General features: G+C 31.9%; 2 protein-coding genes across 5 annotated transcripts in view; both read right to left on the bottom strand.

Annotated features, from left to right (window-relative positions):
* Nucleotides 1-17,614, bottom strand: part of USP45 (ubiquitin specific peptidase 45) — a 224,715-nt gene that overhangs the window by 110,196 nt on the left and 96,905 nt on the right. The gene's annotated exons all lie outside the window — the stretch shown is intronic.
* CCNC (cyclin C) overlaps nucleotides 1-17,614 on the bottom strand; it is a 116,897-nt gene that overhangs the window by 2,384 nt on the left and 96,899 nt on the right. For 3 of the 4 annotated variants that reach the window (XM_012738820.3, XM_012738819.3, XM_076003104.1), the window contains 10 exons: nucleotides 15,177-15,283; nucleotides 14,218-14,302; nucleotides 13,984-14,053; nucleotides 11,342-11,393; nucleotides 7,288-7,343; nucleotides 6,093-6,128; nucleotides 5,319-5,410; nucleotides 4,691-4,758; nucleotides 1,525-1,604; nucleotides 304-422 (listed from right to left, as the gene is read on the bottom strand). In XM_012738820.3, coding sequence (XP_012594274.1) covers nucleotides 304-422; nucleotides 1,525-1,604; nucleotides 4,691-4,758; nucleotides 5,319-5,410; nucleotides 6,093-6,128; nucleotides 7,288-7,343; nucleotides 11,342-11,393; nucleotides 13,984-14,053; nucleotides 14,218-14,302; nucleotides 15,177-15,283 — 765 coding nt within the window. The remainder of the gene's footprint in view (nucleotides 1-303; nucleotides 423-1,524; nucleotides 1,605-4,690; nucleotides 4,759-5,318; nucleotides 5,411-6,092; nucleotides 6,129-7,287; nucleotides 7,344-11,341; nucleotides 11,394-13,983; nucleotides 14,054-14,217; nucleotides 14,303-15,176; nucleotides 15,284-17,614) is intronic. The other variant, XM_076003105.1, reaches the window with a different exon arrangement.

Below are 17,614 nucleotides of genomic sequence, written 5' to 3'. Positions count from 1 at the left end.
CATGCCTAATTCTGCTCTGTTTAAATTTATGTACAATATGTAGCCCTATGTTGAGGGATACCTGTAATAGACCTCCATTGCTTTAGGAAAATTACTAAAGAGATGATCAGATTAATATATTTTTTAAGATGAAATATTCTCAAACTATCAAGTCACAAATTTAAAAAATAAAATTAACATGGATTATGAAGTTTTGGAAGAAATTTTAAGAAAAAGATACAAAACAACATAATCTAAGAAAAATATGATAAATAAGTATGATATATAATTAAATTAAATCAATAGTTAAAGTTTATAAAATACCTGTTTGGAGGAGGTTTTGGTTTCGGCATCTTACTAAGAATAGTTGCCATCTCTTTTCTCTCATCAAAATTTTTCCACTGCTCATATAGTTTTAAAATAACCCTGATTATTTCCAAAATCTAGAAGAAAATATTATTTGAAAAGTTCTCAGTGGCCAAACAAGAAATATTATATAAAGAACACACATCACAAAAAACAGTAAAAAAAAGTCTTTGTCCTCAAGTATGTAGGTTAGACAATTCTGATAAAAATTTCAAGCAGTATTTTGTACCACACTGCTATTTAGATAGGTTTTTCCTCCTAGACCAGGGGTCCTCAAACTTTTTAAACAGGGGGCCAGTTCACTGTCCCTCAGATCATTGGAGGGCTGGACTATAGTTTAAAAAAAACTATGAACAAATTCCTATGCACACTACACATATCTTATTTTGAAATAAAAAAACAAACGGGCAAAAACACCAGCATGTGGCCCGCAGGCCATAGTTTGAGGACGCCTGTCCTAGACTCTCATTTTAACAGTTCTACCCTATCTATCCTTATCCACCTCTAAAGTTCGTTTCCTTCTACCTGATGACATCTTAAACCAAAACAAAATAGTAAGATACTAAGAATAAAGGTTCCTAATCATGGAGGAATATGCCCCCTATAGAGCATACTCCTCTAGTAACAACTGTTGCAAACAATTTAATGGGAGATTGCACACACAAGATGTTTTTATTCTCTGTTCACTTCCTATAAGTTAAGGTGTTCAAAAACTGGCAGCTACAAATTTGTCATAACCAATTTCCAAATTAGGCCTTTCTTTCCCACCTGACTAGACCTAACTTGGATTAATGTTAATAATGCATTTAACATTTGAGCACAAAAGGAAGAAAACATAGCAAAAGCCATTTTGCCAAGAGATAGGCTACGTTATAGAAGTTTACAGTAGTTATCAGTGGTCACTAGGTAGCTTTTAAAACAATCCTGGAAATTAGAGGCTACTTTGTAACCAGTCAAAATAAGAGTTTACCATTCCATTTGACCCTATACTGACTAGAGAAATATAACTTAAAAAGTCAACATCAACTCTTCCCACCAAACGTGTTTCTTAATATTTTTTAACCAATAATTTTCTTAGTCTGATGAATATCATAAGATTTTTAGACTCATAGTAAGTAAAAAAGACATTGGTTTTTAAATGTTCAAGTTTTTATTTAAGTAAGGAATGTTAAAGAATACCTTTTCCATATCCACAGAAAGCTCAGCAAACCACTGTCTGGCATCTTTCTGCTGTACAACACAGGCTACGTGTAGGCAAGCTGGAAAGAAAATGATAGACAATTAATTGCCCATATTTAGCTGCAGACATAAAATATACGATCTTAGAACTAAAGATTTTCACTTACAAATTTATGTGTATTTTCAACATTTCCTTAAAAAATTATACAGCTTGTAAGCCAAGACCAAGAATTTAAAAAAAATAACAAATTATACAGCTACATTTGATAGTCACCATTGACCATCTATCTTATCAACCTAATCTAATATAGACAGAAAAAATTATTAGACTACATTAATGTTTTTGAAATCTGTTCCTCACTGTGTGCTAGTCCCTAGTCATAGTGCAGTTGCCTTGAAAGTCAGGGTATGTTAGAGAGGAAGAACAGCAGAGGAGGAGATTAGAACAGGGAAGTCATCCCTGAAGAGTGATATAAACAAAGTCAGTCAAATTGCACCCAGAAGTCAGCGTGACAAAAACAAAACAAACAAGAAAGTCAATCAATATGCCAAGTTTTAACAAGGTTGACTATGTTTTGACATTTCAATTAAAAGCACTGTTGCCTCTGCTTTTTTCCTTTTTAAAGTTATTAGCATATGATCGAGTTAGTGAAGGCTAGGTACACCTACACAAATTTCATGTTGAAATAAAACAGAGGTTACAAAACAATGTAATATACTGTACGATTATATATCTGTATATGTACGATTATATATTATATATACGATTATATATATTATATATAATACGATTATATAATATATAATATATATTATATAATCATATAATATATATAATACGATATATAACACTATATATACGATTATATATATTATATGTAATATAAACGATATATACGATTATATGTAATATATACGATATATACGATTATATATATTATATGTAATATAAACTAACAAAGATAGTAAAAGAGCTAAGAGACAAGAATCCCCATTGTGATTTTGTCTAAAACAATTTCTACTAGCAACCTGGCTACCCTGATCCTACCTCAGCTTGTTGAGAGTTAAATTTCCTGGTCATATGGTTACCCACATGACTTTGCTAAGGATGACATTCTAGGCAAACAGGAACTTAAATGTGAACTGACATCATATTGCCTCAAGTCAAACAAAACTACAGAGTAGGGCTTAGGTCCAGAAGGAATCAGGGCTAAAGGACTGAAATAAGAACAGATGATTTAAATACAGTGGAAAAAGTCATGACAGGGACATAAAGTAAATTAAAGATTGAGGAGGCATCTTAAACCCAGAATGAGGTAATACTGGGAGGATGCTGGGGAGGGTGAACTGGGGATATCTGAGCCAAGCCTTAAAAAAAGGTGAGAGTGGGAGGAGAGAATGGCATGTATATAAATGATAAAAGTAGGCTGTAGATTTTATCTAGCAGTTAGGAAGAGCACTGAAAGGTTTAACTTGGAGACAAATTCTGAATCTTAAAAAGCCCATTCCAGCATAGGATTTTTCAACCTTAGCACTATTGACATTTTGTACTGGACAATTCTTTGAGACTATCTTCTGCATCATGGGATGTTTAGCAGCATCCCTGGCTTCTACCTACTAGATGCCAGTAGCATCTTACCCTAGTTATGACAACCCAAACCAGACTTGCCAAATGTCCCCTGGGGGGGCAAAATTATTCCAGTTGAGAACCACTAGCTTAGCTCAATGGGATGGAGGATACATGGGCTGAGCACAGGGATATAGAAGGCAAATTAGCCAGTTAGGAAACTGCTGTGGTAACCTGGATAGAGATGAGAAGATAGTTATGAGATTTAAAAAGGGACAGACAATCAATAGAAAAGCACAAAGGTATTGGTAACCAACTAGATGTAGGTATCAATGGAGATGAAAAAGCCTAACTGCTGGGTTTCCAACTAAGGTAATTACCTAATGCTATTCATCAAGCTGGCAAAGACATTAAAAGGAGGAACATATTTCAGGGGAAACTGATGAGGTCCGGGATGAGTCTGAGGGACTGTATAAAAGGAAAAAGGATAAAAAGAACTGTTCAGGAGCAAGATCTTGGCTAAAAAAAGAAATTGAAATGTTTTAGCACATAAGAGATAGTAGAGGCCATGGGCATTAATGAAAACACACAGGAAGAAGAAAGATAGCAGGGATGGCAAAGATGAAGCACATGTCCTGTTATCCCCTCCTTCCTACCTATGCAGATCCTAGCATTCTTACCCACTGAACCCAGATGCCACTTCAAAATCCTTCCAAATCCAGTGCTTTCAGGGAGCCACCAGTACTACAAAAGTATAAATACACAACCTATTTGCCACCTCTGATGTAAGAAAGCCAAGAAACATCAACATTTAAGGCATAACTGAACAAAGAAAAACAAATGAAAAGTAAGTCTGAACTGGGAAAACAATGGGGGAAAACCAAGAGGGTGGAGTTATAGAAGGAATTAATAGAAGGGAAACAAATAAAAATTAACAAGTGCCTACTAAACACCAGGCATTATTTATTGCTTGACAAGCTATCTCATTTAATTCTTGAAATGATTCTGTATGGAATTATTAGCATCCCCCTCATTTTACAATTAAGGAAACAAACCCAGAAAGGTTAGAACATTTACCCACAATTATAAAGAAAGTAAAGTTTAAACCTAGGACTATCAGACTCCAAAGACTGTGTTCTAACCCATCACAGCACTGCCTTCCACAGACAGCAGAATGGTAGCTAACTTCTCCCTCCAGCAAGGCATTAAGGACCACAGATGCTCCTTTATCAATGGAAGTACTTAATTGGGCTTAAGATATGAAAGGTGGGCCCAATTATTTTACATAAGTTCTAACTAATATTGGCAGGCTTAATTCTGAACTTTTCCCCCTAAACAAACAAAAATGTTCTATTCAGACACTGATTAAAATGTTTTTAAATGATTTAAAAAAATTTACCATAAAAGGGGGTTGGGGGGGACACTAATCCTGATTTGTGACAGTTGTAGTTCATATTATTGAAAGTTCACATGCAAGTATTAGTCTATTACTTCATGGAACATAAAAACATAAAGTATAATAGGTTGAAATTTATTTTAGGATGACCTAAATATATTTATAACAATTTAACTAGCAGAGGTAATACCATGCTTACATACCTAAAGCTATCATGAAAGGAGGATACAGTAGGCAAAGATCCGTTCTGTAGGTATCATTCACTATCCTCCTATAGAAATGTAAATCATATTATTACTGAAAGCAGAACTACCTCATGTGTACATTTCCTCCCAGAGAGGGCCAGATTTCCCATCTTTGTACACACTTATTTCCCTTTTCTATTACTGAAGCACAGCTATAAAGGTGAAAACATCAAGGCAAAAGGATAGATACATGTATATGACAACAAATAAGCACATTATCAATGAATAAAAACTACAGCTAAATATATTTTAAATGTCAAAACCTCATAATAAATTATAACACATTTGCATAGTTTTTTAAAAATCAGAAGATTAAATAAAAAACAAATTATATGATAAACAGTCTGTTTTTCATACAAAATCAAATTTTAACAGGTATAGTTATCAAATAGATAACTTAAGATGCTTATCATTTTAGCAGTTATATCACTATACTTATTAAAATTTAATAAGTAGGTATTTTGCTTAACATAAAATATCTTGGGGCACTAGTTTAATGACTTTAAAAATACTAAACTTCATTTTTACTTGTCAACCTTCCTATCTAATAACATGTTACACTATTAATAACTTCTGTTCTAATTACCATGCAAGGGGAAGCAACATGTCTTCTTGGCCCATGTCCTGCACATACTGGAGCAAAGGTCTATAAGGATGATACACTATCAAGCAACAATCCTAGAAACAGTTTGAAAAATGTGTATGTATAAAAACAGATTTATTACAACACAAAAACGATATCATTACCCAACTGATTTGTAATTGTGTATTCCAAAGTGAAGTTCTCTAACTCATGCTTGCTTCCCTTTTATTCTCGTAATCAAATAGTATGGCAGCCCTAACCTCTACTATAATAGTGAAGGCAGTGCTCTCTCTGGAATATACCTTGGTAAATCGGTTGGCAGTCAGTCAGCATCCATTCATTCCCTTAGAGACTCAAAGTGTCACATCTGCAACACACTGAAACCTCTTATTAGCCTATAAATCCATAATTCCCAACTGGAGGAGCAGAATTCTGCCAAAGACATGATCTATCTTTAAATAACACTGCACACATACACAAATTGTGTACATAATTTACAGTGGTTTAATGTCCTGACCTGTTTGCTTATAATCCTTTTATTGTAGTTGCTTACTATAGAATAGAAAATGTTCCCATACTAAGTAGGATACATAAATTATTTTATAGGCTTCCGAGAGGATACAGGTGATAAGGTTACCAGGCTACTATGATTTCACCATTATATATAATGTGGATGGTTTTAAAATGTACCTCCCTACAAATCATTTCTTTAAATAATTTCTGACTTTATTAAATTTGAAAATGTTTTACTCTATTAATCACAGGAAATATACTTACCATTAGTTCTAAAAGATAGAATTCACATTCTAATATCTGTTTTTTAAAAAAAAGATTGTCAAATGTCAACAAGAAACCAAATTAGATCAGTCCACTTAATCTAACACAATTTACAGACATTATAGTAATTTAGCATAAATTATAACTAAAATTTTAAATTAAGAAAATAAGTGGCTTATATTAAAATGAACACATGCAATAAAAATTACTTTTTATTATATAATACACACAATTATGATAATAAAGCATTTCAATCTTTATAAAGAAAAGCCAGCCTCTTATAAGCATTCTTTTTACTCATTTTTATTTAAAATATCCTGTAAAAACTTCCTTATTTTTCTACTTAACAAATGCAAGAATGCAATGATCTCTATTTAATTTAAAAAATACAATTTAAGTAGATGAACAAATCCCTTGCATGGTGGAAAAAGAAAGATACGGCTATTAAAATATCAATGGAAATTCATCTTAAAAATATTTCATATGTTCCATTAAAGTGGTTCTCAGCCCTAGCAGCACATTAGTATCACCTGGGAGCTTTTAAAAAGTGCCAATGCGGCCGGTCGCGGTGGCTCACGCCTGTAATCCTAGCTCTCTGGGAGGCCGAGGCGGGCGGATTGCTCGAGGTCAGGAGTTCGAAACCAGCCTGAGCAAGAGCGAGACCCCGTCTCTACTATAAGTAGAAAGAAATTAATTGGCCAACTAATATATATACAAAAAACTAGCCGGGCATGGTGGCGAATGCCTGTGGTCCCAGCTACTTGGGAGGGTGAGGCAGGAGGATTACTTGAGCCAGGAGTTTGAGGTTGCTGTGAGCTAGGCTGACGCCATGGCACTCACTCTAGCCTGGGCAACAAAGCGAGACTCTGTCTCAAAAAAAAAAAAAAAAAAAAAGTGCCAATGCTGGGGGGCCTGAAGCTTGAAAATTCTGAGTAAGGTGGTCTGGAAAGGATGCAACATAAGTAGTATTAAATAGTTCCCAACATGATTTAATGGACAGCCAGAGTTGATAATCACTACTATGAAGTTATTTTAAAAAATGATAAAAATAGTTATCTTTAATTTAGAATAATGTCTATATTCTTATAATATCTGAAATTGTCATTTCTAGGAGACTATTAAATTTATTCTAATAGAAAATGTAGCTAGTTGATATATAGGTTTGACAAGTGTTTGTTTTATACACTATACTTACATGATTCATCCTATAAGGAAATTCCTTTGGAAAGGCATATGAAAATCTAGTTTTTACTGCAAAAAACAAAAAAACAATTTTAACTAAGAAAATGAGAAAATGAATTAACCTAAAATTAGAATTTAACACAGTATAGAATATTAGGGTAGAGGTACCCATTCTCAGCAGCTCTTGGCATTTGTTTAGGGATCCAGATATTTTTTTTCAGGGGAGGGGAAAGACTGAGTAACAGGAAACCCTAGATCACGTATACTACAATTAGCTTCAATTTTATATTTGGTATATTAAAAAAGGGTTCTGTAGCCTAAAAAATAAAGAGAATGGAAAAAAAATCACCCACTGGCTTTTATCATCTTTAAAATATTTCCAGGTCTATAATGGAATGGTATTGTTCTATTCTCCAGTGATTTACCTTAGAAGGAACACAAGGTTTGTATATGTGTCTATAATACATGTGTGTTTTTTTAATATATTTAATATTGAAAGGATAATACACCAAAAAATGTTAACAGTGGTTATCTGAGATTTAAGAATTTTTTACTAATCTGTACTTTCTAAACTTTTATAATGACTAGTTATTTTTATCAAAAAATATATTTTAATAAAGCATTAATATATGTGCAAAGGTCTCTAGAACCTTTTTTTATACCACACACACAGTTACAACTCTATTATCTACTACTTTATTAGTGACTAATAAAGTACAAATGAAAAAAGTATGTTAACCATCAATCCCCCATCTCCTTAAAATGGTATGTATATGTATTTCAGTACTATCTGAGAAAACTGTATTCCAGCTATTATGATACAACATTTAACTCAATCACGTAACTATTGACAGGTCCTCAAAGATCTGTTTTGTAATCCCTTCCATGTACATAAAATCCCAGGTGATCTCACCAAGATGAAAAGGAATTCCACTTATACTAGTAGCATGTTTTCAAAAATATTTGTTTTGTAAATTAAATACCCTATTGCTAATTTAGATAGGTAACATCTGCTGGGATTTGAAACCATTTAAACTTGACATCAGGAAATTTACACTTAACCTTTCTTTTCCTCTTGTCTTCAGTTAATTTTGAAATGTACCTATACCTATTAAGGTTTCTGAGTTTTACAAATCCTTTTGATGTAAATAAGATGTAAAGTATAAGAGCAAACACAAGTTCTTATGTAATGGTAGACAATCAACAGGAAAAATATCTCTGTATTTAAAACAAATCTACATTCCTAACCCCTGGACCTTGACACCTAACACCTCTACTGAAATTAGACTTATCTGATGCTGTCAATTTATCTCTTACTCCATGCTAAAATTGCTCTGCATTTTTATTCTCTATTTTCTAATCCCTTTCTTCCAACTTAGAGGAAAATGCATCTCTCCTCTCTATTGTTACCCCTAACCACTTATGCACTTGCTTTCATCTATTCTATTATTGATAGTTCCTACTATTTTTTCATCTTTAACCTTTCCTCCTTTAGTAAATCTGTCCCATATGCTCAAATTTCTCTTAAAAAAATAAAACAAACCAAACAATACCTAATTATACTCCTTTTTTTTTTTAGTAGACTCAATATTTTTATGGACTGAATGTTTATGTCCCCCCTCCAAATTCACATGTTGAAGTCCTAACCCCCAATGTGACTGTATTTGAAGGTAGGGCCTCTGGGAGATAATTAGGTTTAGATGAAATCATGAGGGTTAGACCCATGTTGGGATTAGTGTCCTTACAGGAAGAGAAAGAGAGATTAGCTCTCTCTCTGACACAAGGAACTGATCTTTTCTTACCATGCTGAACTTAGACTTCCCAGCCTAGAACTGTGAGAAAAAAATGTCTGTTGTTAAAGCCATCCAGTCTATGGTATTTTCTCACAGCAGCCTGAGCAGACTTAAGACACATCCTCACCCAGTTTCACCTATTATTATAGGAGAAATTCTATAGGACTGTTGTCCTCATATGAAGAAGACACACCAGGGCTGTGTGTGCACAGAGAAAGGACCATGTGAGAACACAGCCAGAAAGTGGCCATCTGCAAGCCAAGGAGAAAGGCTTCAGGAGAAATCAAACATTTTGATCTTGGACGTTTAGGCTCTAGAATCATGAGAAAATACATTTCTGTCGTTTAAGCCACCCAGTCTGTGGTATTTATGGCAGCCACACCAAAGTAACACACTGAGCAAAGCACTATTCTAACAGCTTTATAGATATTAACTTATTTGATCCTCACAACTACTCAACAACATAAATATTAACAACCTCACTTTGCAGATGAGGAAACTAAGGCACAGAAAAAAATATTTTGTTTATCACATAGAAATGGAGCTAAAATTTGAAACCCAAGCAGTCTGAGCCTATGTAATACACAATAAAATTTAAGAAATAAATAAAATAGCCTGTTATAAGATTTGCCTATTCACTGGTAACCAAACCTTTTATGAACATACTTTTTAAGCCTTTGCATGAAAAATAGGTACCCATAATAATTAAAAATAAAAAATTGTAAAAGATATTTGTAAATATACCTTGGTAACAGGTATCTCACATTAAAAAATACATACATTTTCTAAAAAGTTTAAAAAGCAGAGACTAACATAAGAAGAAAATCAGGTACCTCTAATCTATTATGCAGAGATTGAGCACTGCTAACATTTTGGTAAGAATTCCTTTTAATCATTTTATAATTTTTTAATAATTTGATTTTCCAAAAGGCAATTCATTACTTCATCAATGTGATATATTGGTATATTAAACTTTTTGGCAAAAATGATTACTAATCTTCTACCCTTACAGGAATTATGATGTGACATGGAAAAGACTGAACTATATTATTGTATTCTTCTCAGACAGGGACAGACTCAAAAATACAAAAATTAGTCAGTCTGGCTCACAAACTTAAAACATAAAAAGCTGTCTTCTGCCTCTCCTGTGTAGATCACAGAAATAATAATAATAAATATGAATTATAATGATGCCTTTTTGCTTAACCTATAAAGATGGAACATAGCATAATGTTAATATCCAGTATACAGTACTTTATAATGCTATTTTCTTTAATTTCATGACTCACAAAGAGCTAAATCCCATCTTTTTACATTTTTTAATTATTATTTTTCATCACCTCTGAGAAGCTCTGACTAAATTCCCTCTTTTTAGATAAAGGACTAAGGCAAAAGGTAAAGCAACTTGCTCAAGATTACACAGTTCCATAGAGACAAAACGTAGCTACTGGGTGATTGAATCAGGATTAAAAGTCAATCTTTTTTCTGAACAATGTTTTTCAATATGTATATTTAATAATACCTAATGCCCAAAGACAGACATTATAGTTGCTCAAGAAATATTATAGTATACTACACCCATAACAATAACATAACAGTCATTAGGAAACAATAAAACATAATAAAATTAGAAAATAAATTTTTTTGTAACCCTATTATAAAATTAAGAACCACTGGCCAGGCACAGTGACTCATACCTGTAATCCTAGCACTCTGGGAGGCTGAGATGGGTGGATTGCTCAAGGTCAGGAGTTCAAAACCAGCCTGAGCAAGACCGAGACCCCATCTTTACTAAAGATAGAAAGAAATTAATCAGCCAACTAAAAATACATATAAAAAACTAGCTGGGCATGGTAGCATATGCCTGTAGTCCCAGCTACTCGGGAGGCTGAGGAAAAAGGATTCCTTGAGCCCAGGAGTTTGAGGTTGCTGTGAGATAGGCTGATACCACGACACTCTAGTCAGAGCAACAGAGTGAGACTCTGCCTCAAAAAAAAAAAAAAAAGGAACCACTGAGTTGATGTTTTTGGATTGATAATTACTATCCATTTTTAACATTAAAAGTAACATGTTAGAGATAATACTGTAAGTGGTTTTTAAAAAAACTTCTTTTTTAACTTTTCTTTTTGCCAAATTTATTAGTCATAAAGGTATCCTCAGGAAATTTAATAAACTCAACTAATCTCACACATCTCATAAACTAAAAAATTTCTATGCACTATGAAACTTTCTTCAGAATTACATCCTTAAAGCAGATATATTTTTTGCACTTACATACAGAAGTAGCAGCAGCAATCAATCTTGTATTTGAGACTACTCCAAATTCCTAGAAAAAGAAAAATAGATGAGATCAGGTATGTATTAACCCAGTGAACCTGGAAGTGGCCATCTGAGGTCTATTCAAAACAGTATTTCCTAGCTCCCCTCATATTTGTAGTCTGTTCACCTTCTACCTACTTGAGGGAAAAAGTAAGTACTCAAATCTCTAGATTGTACATGTTGAGTATTCCTTATTAGAAATGCTTAGAACTAGAACTGTTTCAGAGTTTGGATTTTATATTTTAGAATATTTGCATTATACCAGTTGAGCATCCCTAACTTGAAAATCTGAAATCCAAAATGTTCCGATAAACATTTCCTTTCAGTGTGATGTTAGCACTCAAAAAGTTTCAGGTTTTGGACTTTCAGATTAGGGATACTCAACCAGCATTACTTTTCTTTAAAACTGTTACATTTAAAACAAATAATTTTATAATTTAATAACAATAAAAGGTACCAAATTAGAAACCAAACCCTAAAGTGCCAGTGCTAGTTTTCTGCACTTAAAGTAGTTTCCAAGAAGACTGTTTAGATTCTACACTGAATTGTAAGAATAAATATTAATTGAATAGTATGCTTCCTACTCTATTGAATCTGGACTAACAGATACCTCATGCCATTTAATAATAAAATAGTTGAATCTCTGAATACGATTAACTTTAATATCACCAAAAGAACTCAAAAAAACCATGCAAACAGTGATTATCCTTTTCAGAATAGGAAGACAAGAATGATATAGTATAAGACTTCCAAGATCACTTCTCATTTCCTCTTTCAACCTAACATACCACCATTGTAAAAATAACTAAAATTTATCAGGCAATCCACCTTACATATATTGCCTCATTTAATTTTCTCATAAGATTAACTTCGTAAGATTCCTAAAGCCTTCATTTCATTTTAAAATTTAAAAAAATCAAGAATTGGTTCCTCATCCAAAAAAAGAAACTAAAGTAAGCAATCTATCTGTTCAAATATCTTCAACCTACCTTCTTATTCTGGGGGGGGGGGGCGCAGCGGCATGTGTATGTGTGCATATAAATTTATATTTACATTTAAACATCCAACCATAATAACTGAAAATAAAAAGTAAAAGCCTAAACACCATTTCTATACAATTTCTATACAATTAGCAAAAAGATTTTGTTATAGAGATAAAAATGCTATAACCAAATCTGAAAGTCACTCTACCCAGCTGCCAAATATTCTTTATCTTAAAGCAAAAACTTTCACTCAGTAAAGCATATAAAATAGTTCCACTCAGTAAATCAAATAACAAAAAATATTTAACAAAACAAATTACAATCCCCAAATTAATCTACAAGAGTAGATGTTTATAAAGATTTTGCCTTAGTCGCCTATACTGGTTGTACTTAAGATACATAAAATTAAATTATTACATAATAATATTTAAATAAATAAATAATAAAGGGCTTTTATAAACTTTTTTTTCCATTAAAGAATTTAACAACAAAGCTGGTTCTACCTCCCTAAACTACCACTCACAATTAGAAAACCTTAAATCTCTAGAAAGCTTGTCCTGATATTATTTCTAATAGAGTCAGCTCTCATTATTCAGGAAATAGTTGGGAAAGATTTCATAGATAATCCTAAATAATGGCTAAAACAAAACTAAATACTAGTGGGTACAAAAGGGAATGTAAACTTGATGGGTTAAAATCACATTCAATATTCAAGAATATAATTACTATGCTAAAGATATCATCCAAAAATAGAAACATAATACAAAGATTTTGTAACACTAAAGACTTCATGAATTCATTATGAAAACCAGCCAATATTTGCTACTATTTTCTGGATTTTAGCTGAGCTCTCTCAAAAATACTGGAAAGCTAAGTAAGTTGAACAGAAATTAAGACTCAGCTGCAAGTTTCCTATTTCTCTTTTCTCCCTCACCTGATTTCTCTATCTTCACCAACCAAACTTTCACTTGTTAGAATCTATATAGCTATAGCTTCCCCTACTCCTTGTCTTCCCTCTTGCTTTCCCTGTGAATTGGTAGGCAACCAATCATCGGGACGCATGAAAGGGAAAAAAAATAGGACATAAGCATACAAGTGAGAAGAAGAGACATTCTCAGGTTATAGTAAACAAGCTGTGGCACTTATTGAATACTATTATACTTAGTGCCAAACAATAAATTTCTTAAAGGCAGCAAAGCAATGCAGTTAAGAACAGAGAATTAGGAATTAAACTCTGCTGATTCAAATACTGGCTCTGCCACGTACCAGCTATATGATCTTAGGCAAATTCTTAATCTTTCTGTGCTTCAGTTTCCTCATTTATACAATGAGGATACTACTACTACATATTCCACAGTTTGTTATGAAGGTTAAATCAGTTAATATTTATAAAGGGACTTACAAAAGTACTTGGTATACAGTAAATACTACATAAGCATTTGTTAAATTAATATATAAAATAAAGATATGTATATATCTTTGATTTTGTACAATTTCAGTATCTTGTATAAATTAACATCTATTATTACCTTTACATAAGTAATGTGAAAACTGAGGCAGATTAACCAAAGTACATGACTATACTTTGACAAAGAACAGAAAATTGTTTCATACCTCTACTTTGGATGCCAAAAACACACATGTAGGAGCCATTAATACAGGATCTATACTTTTCAGAGAATACCTAAAATATGATAAAACAAAGTTAGATATCATTCATACAAAGAACACACTGGAAAAAAAATAAGATAACTCTAGGGCAAACACATGATTCACTTATACTGTTCATCAACATTAGATAAGAGTTTCAAATAGCCACAACATATTCCCAAAATAAAACAGCCCTACCTGGCATAGAATCTCTTGAAATAGACTGTAGCAGTGGCAATAACTTGTTGTCTTAATTTAAGATGTTCACCTAATGCTTGGATAACTAAAACAAAAATAATAAAATTTAAATGTATCTTCTGGTACCATTATAATATTAACATTGAACAATAATTTCTATGTAGTCAAATTATGACTATATTCATTTTTAACACAGGAAAAACCTACACATGCTATAAAGCTCTACATGGATCATGGTGGTCTAGCACTAGGATTTGCAAATTTGTTTAAAAAAATAGGTATTCATAAACACACAAAAAATTGCCCCACAGAAAAAATTATTCTTGCATTAAAGAGGATGAATGATAGGTATTTCCCTTCTATCTTCTAAATATTTTCAATGCTTTTCATATTATCTGTATAATAAATATAAGAAGAAAATATTAGCTGCCTGTCAAACCATTAAAACACTTTCTACAGTTTATAAAAAAAAATCCACAATGAATCCTCAAAACAACAAGAGAGGTAGGTTTACAAAAGAGTGAACTGAAGGTCAGAAAGATCATGTAGCAAAACTACCACACAGCAGATCTTCTGACTCTCAATCTTCTTCCCTCCAAAGCAAAGTTCTGAGATGACTGCCCACTATAGGATGTCAATCAAAGAATCATTTATCCTCTAAGTACTTTGCTTTAGCCAACCTTAAACTAGGTTTATTAATGCATTATAAAGGTTTAGGGAGATTAGTTAACACTTTCAAATGTCCTGAGTGTCTGTAACATGTAAGATTCACACACAAAGAAACTTCATTTAGATCACTAAAAAGTAAGATAAATGAATATAAGTTGTAAAAAGAATACACGTATAAATAAAAATGTTAAGTAGGAACTAAAACAGCTCACAAATTACCATTTAAAAACACTTTAATTCAGAGGTAACCAACTATATCATTTCAACTAATTAAAAATAAAAATGTTTACCATTTGTAAAAAATATTTGTAATTTCCAATACTCTTCTTCTGAGAGAAACTTCAAGTCCTTTTGGCGCTCCTTCAATAGATCTTGTTTATCCAAAATCCATTGCAAACTAGAAGATGTTAACACATGCTATAATCAACAAGCAAAGTCACAGACAACACTGTAAGACTAAATAGGTTGTTCATATTCTGAGATGTACAAAATGCAAGAAATAACAGAAAAATATTCTGTTCTAATCTTTTCACTCTTCCTCCTCAGTCTTTGTTACTAGCTTATACTGTATTTTATTGATTCTAAGACTCTGATATCAATACATGTCTTATAATCAGTGATGCCTTAGCATTTTAATTGGCAGCGTGTTATTCTTCTTTAGTGATATGTAAAATAATGATGGAATTACTTGGCACCAATTAATGTCACTTAGATTTGATGAAGTAAATTGTTTCTCAGCTGTTCATGAGTAACTATGGTATTTGATTTTCCTACTTCACAAATCCAATCATACTAAAAGCTGCTTTAAAATTTATTACAGACAGCCTCCTCCTCTGGCCTAGTCAAGTGTACTATTTTTAACTAGAGACATGAAATTGATATTGCTTAAAAAACTACTCTGCAACCTATTTTTCTCATTCAGTATGTATTGTAAGTCTTTTTATGTCAATGAATTTGTTATTTAGCATCCTTTTAAATTGCTGCACAGCATTATGGATAAATCATTAGCCAATCCTTATGGCAGATATACAGGTTATTATTTTCTCATAATTACAAATAATGCTTTAGTGAACATCTTTATAATTCATCCTTGCATATTTGATTAATAACATATCTGAAATCATTTCTTAGAAGTAGAACTAATGGGTCAGTTTTGTAGGTAACTTTGAAACACACTGTCAATTTGCTCTCCAAAAAAGTTACACCAATTTCCACTCCAATTGACCATTCATGAGTGTCTCTTAAAATATTTAACCCTATGGATTACTCACCGTCTTTTAAATACTTTGTAACTTAAAGGCAAAGTATTATGTTACTGGTTTTTTGTTGTTGTTTTTTTTTTACTTCTAAAGTTAAACATCTTTTCATACCTTTATTGGCTAAATATAATTCTTCTTTTGTACAATGTTAATTCTAATATCACCATTTTTCTAATGAGATTGCCATTTTTTTATGATTACGAGATTCTTTTGATCTAAAATTTGTGCATTATGGATAATAAACAATTTGTCTATAAAATAAGCTGTAAACATTTCTCCCAAGTTTAAATATCTCTAAATATTTAATTATCCATAATACAAAAATCTGAAACTGAATCACTTATTTGAATCTCTCCATCTTTTACTTTTATGTTTGCCATTCATGGAAAAGTCTTCCCTGAGTCAAAATGATAAAAATAATTTACCCATATTTTAACACCTTTCAAGGCTTTTTTTCTTTCAATTTATGATCCACCTGGAATTTATTTTGGTATAAAGTAGAAAGTAGGGATCTAGCTATTTGTTTTGGTAAATGGTTCCAAATGCTGCTTAAGTATTTATTTATAATTCTGCCATTATATTTGGATCTTCTTTATAATTACCTATTTTTAATTTGTTTTCTTGTTCCTATGCCATACTATTTTAAAACATAGAAAATTAAATAATTAATATCTGGTATAGAAAATACCCCCTTGCTACTATTCGTTAGAAAATTTCTGACTATTCTATCACAATTTATTATTCTAAAACCTGAACTTTAGAATCATTATGTCAAGTTCCCAAAAAGAATATCCACTCAAAATTTTGTTTGGGATTGCATTAAGTTTAAAGATCAATATAGGAAGAAATTATATCTTACAATGCTACAATTTAAACTCCATTTATTAAAATCTTTGTTCAACAATAGAGTTTAAGTTTTCTTCCTACCAGTCCTGTACATTTCTTAACTTTTTTCCACAGTATATTTTCTGTTACTGTAAGTAAATTATACGGTTCTACCATTCATTTTTAAAAAGTTTATCTTTGTATTTTGTAACTAGTCATCTTATTAAACATTTATTTCTAATAATTTTTTAACCAAATTTTCTAATTAATTTTATCCACATATTGATAATTACCATTCTTTTTATATCTCATTCTCCTACCAATTTCACTGACTAGCATATTCTGAAAATGTTAAATAGGCATCCTAATGTTTTGCCATTAAATATCTCTTGCTGATGCTTTGATATACATTTCATGTTAAAGAAGTATCCTATTTCTGTTTTAGTAAGAACTTTGGTCAACAACAGATGTTAAATTTTAATAGTATTTTAATGCCTTCACTGTTTTAACATATTTCCTAATATTGACTTTATTTCTGTAGTAAAATTCACTTTGTCATGTTTTATACTTTAAATGTAATGTTAGTCTCCATTTAGTAATACTTTATAATGCTTGCATCGATATGCAAAAGTGAGACTATTTTT

This window comes from Microcebus murinus, chromosome 5 (assembly GCF_040939455.1).
Source record: "Microcebus murinus isolate Inina chromosome 5, M.murinus_Inina_mat1.0, whole genome shotgun sequence".
Classification (NCBI taxonomy): Eukaryota; Metazoa; Chordata; class Mammalia; order Primates; family Cheirogaleidae; genus Microcebus; species Microcebus murinus.
Note: the sequence above shows the minus strand (reverse complement) of the source record. Positions and strands in the feature narration are given on the sequence as shown.